The following is a 6,000-nucleotide window of genomic DNA, read 5'->3' as shown; positions in this document are numbered from 1 at the left end:
CAGTTAGTAGGTTATTGAGCTTCAAGTCAGAACAGATCCGATGCAGCTAATTGAGTTGACCTAGTTTTACGTCTTTTGCTATAGTGATGTAATCAATTAATAATTTGGGACCACCTGTGTATAGCTTATTTAACATTGGCTTTTTCTCTATACGTGCGGCCGTGCGCGACATGGGTGATTTTAAATATGTCTCTGTCTCTGCGTCTCTCCCATATAAATATATGGGTCTCTCCCCCTCATGTGCGCGCGCGCGCGCCCACACACATACACACACACACACACACACACACACACACACACACACACACACACACACACACACACACACACACACACACACACACACACACACACACACACAGAAAAAAGGAGGGGAAACGAGTTGAAAGAGAAACTCTCGCATGAAGACTCGTGCATCGCATGCTTTGTCATAACTTTGCGTGGCGGCGGCGCATGCTTAAGATAAACAGATCTACAAGCTCACATCGTGTACCATACCGTACACCATACCGTACACCATTCCGTGTCGATTACTTGTACATTTTGCGCATGTGAACCTCGTACGCTGCCATTACATTTGCGCTGCGCCTCGACATATACTGTATGTGTCTACTATTAAAATCAGACAGCTGTCAGGTGTCATATCGATAGTGATCCCCGTAAAAAAATACATGCTTTTATAACTAATTAATAATGCAGCCTCTGTGGGGTGGGGGTAGGGAACTGTGATGTATGTAATGTGTTTTATTTTGTCATTATTATTTATTTATTTTTGTTCTGTATGTACTGTTGTCAATACATTTTGTGATAAGATTTTGTTTGTATTTGTGCTGCCATGGGGATGTGGGGGGGGGGGGGGGAAATATATGTCAATTGTTTTGAAAAGACTTATTTGTACTGTAAAGAAAATCAATAAACATATGTTTAAAAAAATTAATAATGCAGCCTCACAACTGCCGACGCCCGACAGCTATTTAGTGTTAGGTTAGGTTAGGTTAAGCTATTACGCGTTAGGTTACAAGTTACTGCAAAAAGTAGTTTCGTTATGTAACGTAACGCGATGTAAGGGCGTTGGTTACAACCTTAGAGTTATATATGAATAGAGAAGACACCCGAGTTCTCCTTCCATCCACTTGCATTAAGTTGCTCAAAAGCGCATGAGGCGATTTCACTCCTTCCGTGTAGGAACAGAGTGCATTCTGGGATGGATTTGCCCAAAACAAATGAACGCGCTGGTCGTTGACTATCATTGTGCCGTTTGCGCTGCGTTCACGTATGAAACATTCGTTCACGTGTCATGGCCCCAATAATAACATGAACGTTGCGCAATGATAGTCAACGGACCAGCGCTGGCTCGAGCTGCAATGACAAATTCGGCCACTATGTCCATTTCACCTCAGGGTTTCCTCTGTTTCCTTCTTTAACCCTAACCCCAACTGACCATGATGGTTGACCTTTGACCCTAACCCCAACTGACCATGACGGTTGAGCGGGCATCGAACGCCACCCTCTTCACCCTCTGGACCACACCGTCACCTCCATAGGCCTGGAGAGAGAGAGAGAGAGAGAGAGAGATAGAGAGAGAGAGAGAGAGAGAGAAACTATATGAAAACTAAATGGAAACAAAATGGAAACTAAATGGAAACTAAATGGAAACAACTAAATGGAAACTAAGAGTAAATATACTAAGAATTTCATTATCGATACCGGGTACTGGATAAGCCCAAAGCTTATCGATACCGGGTACTGGATAAGCCCAAAGCTTATTGATACCGGGTACTGGATAAGCCCAAAGCTTATCGATACCGGGTACTGGATAAGCCCAAAGCTTATTGATACCGGGTACTGGATAAGCCCAAAGCTTATCGATACCGGGTACTGGATAAGCCCAAAGCTTATTGATACCGGGTACTGGATAAGCCCAAAGCTTATTGATACCGGGTACTGGATAAGCCCAAAGCTTATCGATACCGGGTACTGGATGAGCCCAAAGCTTATTGATACCGGGTACTGGATAAGCCCAAAGCTTATCGATACCGGGTACTGGATAAGCCCAGAGCTTATCGATACCGGGTACTGGATAATCAGGTCCATCTCTGATCAGGATAAACACACACACACACACACACACACAGAGATAGACAGAGGTAGAGTAAAGAGACGGATCCGGACCTGGGCCGATCCGTTGAGCACGGAGCTGATGAAGTGGACCAGCTGCTCCGTGGTTTCTGTGGGACCGACGGGCAGGAAGTACTGCTCGTTGGACGTGTTGAGGATGACCACGGACGGAACCGCCACCTCACTGGAGAGGAGCACACACACCACACACACACACACACACAGAGTTAGCCAACAGTGAATGATGAAAAAGTTGCACTTTGTTAACGAGGACAGTATTGGACATATTAACTGACAGACAGAGAGAGAGACAGACAGACAGACAGACAGACAGACAGAGGGAGAGAGAGAGAGAGAGAGAGACATAGAGAGAGACAGAGACAGACAGAAAGAGAGAGAGAGAGAGAGAGAGAGAGAGAGATAGACACCTCACCACCAGAGCTGAAATAACGTTGAGCGGTGGTGAGGTGACCACCGCTCCGGTGGTGAGGTGACCACCGCTCCGGTGGTGAGGTGATCACCGGAGCTGAAATAACGTTGAGCGGTGGTGAGGTGACCACCGCTCCGGTGGTGAGGTGACCACCGCTCCGGTGGTGAGGTGACCACCGGAGCTGAACAAACGTTGAGCGGTGGTGAGGTGACCACCGCTCCGGTGGTGAGGTGACCACCGCTCCGGTGGTGAAGTGACCACCGGAGCTGAAATAACGTTGAGCGGTGGTGAGGTGACCACCGCTCCGGTGGTGAGGTGACCACCGCTCCGGTGGTGAAGTGACCACCGGAGCTGAACAAACGTTGAGCGGTGGTGAGGTGACCACCGCTCCGGTGGTGAGGTGACCACCGCTCCGGTGGTGAAGTGACCACCGGAGCTGAAATAACGTTGAGCGGTGGTGAGTAAAAACAGAGAGAAGGGCTGGAGCGGTGGTTTGCTCTTCACCGCATCTTCTCGCACTATCTCGGTTGTGCCGTTTTCTCAGTTGTGCCGTTTTCTCGGTTGTGCCAGCATTTATTGTATTTGTTTGTACCAGCGTTACCACACTCACCCCATGATGAGGACACAGAACACACTCACCCCATGATGAGGACACAGAACACACTCACCCCATGATGAGGACACAGAACACACTCACCCCATGATGAGGACACAGAACACACTCACCCCATGATGAGGACACAGAACACACTCACCCCATGATGAGGACACAGAACACACTCACCCCATGATGAGGACACAGAACACACTCACCCCATGATGAGGACACAGAACACACTCACCCCACGATGAGGACACAGAACACACTCACCCCATGATGAGGACACAGAACACACTCACCCCATGATGAGGACACAGAACACACTCACCCCATGATGAGGACACAGAACACACTCACCCCATGATGAGGACACAGAACACACTCACCCCATGATGAGGACACAGAACACACTCACCCCACGATGAGGACACAGAACACACTCACCCCATGATGAGGACACAGAACACACTCACCCCATGATGAGGACACAGAACACACTCACCCCATGATGAGGACACAGAACACACTCACCCCATGATGAGGACACAGAACACACTCACCCCATGATGAGGACACAGAACACACTCACCCCACGATGAGGACACAGAACACACTCACCCCACGATGAGGACACAGAACACACTCACCCCACGATGAGGACACAGAACACACTCACCCCATGATGAGGACACAGAACACACTCACCCCATGATGATAATAATAATAATAATAATAATGATAATAATGATAATAATGATAATAATGATGATAATGATAATAATAATAATGATAATAATAATGATAATAATGATAATGATGATAATAATGATGATAATAATGATAATAATGATAATAATGATAATAATGATAATAATGATAATAATAATAATAATGATAATAATGATAATAATGATAATAATAATGATAATAATGATAATAATGATAATAATGATGATAATGATGATAATGATGATAATGATGATAATGATGATAATAATGATAATGATAATGATAATAATAATAATAATAATAATAACTCACCCCATGATAATAATAGTAATAATAATAATAATGATAATAATAGTAATAATAATAATGATAATAATAATAATAATAATAATAATAACTCACCCCATGATGAGACCGTTGATGTAGTCGTTTCCGTCCATGTGTCCAAACTGGAAGTCCCTGGAAGACCAGACACCATCATGATGCTATATACTGTATATATATATATATATTATACTGTATGTATATATATATATACACACACACACAACCAGGAGACATGATCCTATCTGACCATCTACAACCAGGAGAGACACTCTGGTCTGACCCATTTAAGATTCTACAAATGTGACCAAATGTGAGCTTGTAGATCTGCTATTTTTCCAACAGCTAACGCATAACATAATGCTAACACCAAAAGGGGGTTCCCGCCCCAAAATGGGTTAATTGATGACGTAGATCAATTACTGCCAATGGCGGACTATACATGGCCTGACTCACACCTTCGCAACAGACTGATGTATGCTTGTTGTATGAGATGTGTGGCTGATGCTGAAGCTCGCAATGCTTTTCCAATGGGAGTCACATGGTTTGACACAACATTTGTGTTGTATGAGGGGGAGGGGGAGGGGGGAGGGGGGCAGTCGAAACACAGCCGAAAGCCGTACAACACAAATGTTGTGTCAAACCATGTGACTTCCATTGGAAATGCATTGGGGGCAAGATGTATCACACCCTTTGTATACATCTAGCATGCATCAAAGTTGTATTATATATTATAATGTTATGGTGTAAAGGTGTGAGTCAATGTTAAGTTATGTTGTAAAGGTGTGAGTCAATGTTAAGTTATGTTGTAAAGGTGTGAGTCAATGTTAAGTTATGGTGTAAAGGTGTGAGTCAATGTTAAGTTATGTTGTAAAGGTGTGAGTCAATGTTAAGTTATGTTGTAAAGGTGTGAGTCAATGTTAAGTTATGTTGTAAAGGTGTGAGTCAATGTTAAGTTATGTTGTAAAGGTGTGAGTCAATGTTAAGTTATGTTGTAAAGGTGTGAGTCAATGTTAAGTTATGTTGTAAAGGTGTGAGTCAAAGTTGTATTATATATTATAATGTTATGGTGTAAAGGTGTGAGTCAATGTTAAGTTATGTTGTAAAGGTGTGAGTCAAAGTTGTATTATATATTATAATGTTATGTTGTAAAGGTGTGAGTCAATGTTAAGTTATGTTGTAAAGGTGTGAGTCAATGTTGTATTATATATTATAATGTTATGTTGTAAAGGTGTGAGTGGGACTCGCTGCCCGCACAGAATACAAAACTCTGATGCTGGCATTCAAAGCAACCAACGGCATGGCTCCCCCACATCTTGCAAGTATGATCGAACCCTACAAACCCTCCCGCGCACTCAGATCAGCCAACGCAGGGAAGCTGGAAGTACCCTCACTAAAAACGCCGGGACAACGCTCCACACGTCCCAAACTCTTCTCCCTTCTGGCTCCAAAACTATGGAATGCACTTCCCATTGCAGTCAGAACTGCAGCATCACTCCCAATCTTCCGCCGTAGTCTGAAAACCCACCTTTCCAGACTCCATCATGGCCCATAGCACTTACCCCACCCCCTTAGATAGCAATTCTGTAGACTTATAGCATGTTATGTAGACAGCATAAGTGCATTGCATGTAGTCATAGTACATATGTATAGCATAGTAGTATAGATGTATAGTTTATATGTATAGTTTCATTATATAGATATTCCACTGTTACTTTCTTAGCTTACGCATGTTTCATGATAAATGTTTTTATGTGATGTATTCCCATGCTTTTTTGTTCTTGCTTAATGTAAGTCG

The 6,000-nt window shown here is 43.6% G+C and overlaps 1 protein-coding gene across 1 annotated transcript in view; it reads right to left on the bottom strand.

Moving 5' to 3' along the window:
- tmx3b (thioredoxin related transmembrane protein 3b) overlaps positions 1–6,000 on the bottom strand; it is a gene marked incomplete at its 3' end in the record, with an annotated part of 36,381 nt that overhangs the window by 3,688 nt on the left and 26,693 nt on the right. The window contains exons 13-15 of the mRNA XM_080793252.1: positions 4,281–4,337; positions 2,173–2,302; positions 1,478–1,546 (exon numbers count right to left, since the gene is read on the bottom strand). Of these exons, the coding sequence (XP_080649378.1) occupies positions 1,478–1,546; positions 2,173–2,302; positions 4,281–4,337 (256 nt within the window). The remainder of the gene's footprint in view (positions 1–1,477; positions 1,547–2,172; positions 2,303–4,280; positions 4,338–6,000) is intronic.

The sequence above is a fragment of the Protomyctophum bolini genome (assembly GCF_963924005.1).
Source record: "Protomyctophum bolini genome assembly, chromosome: 21".
In the NCBI taxonomy this organism is placed as follows: Eukaryota; Metazoa; Chordata; class Actinopteri; order Myctophiformes; family Myctophidae; genus Protomyctophum; species Protomyctophum bolini.
This window is presented reverse-complemented; position numbering and strand designations above follow the sequence as displayed.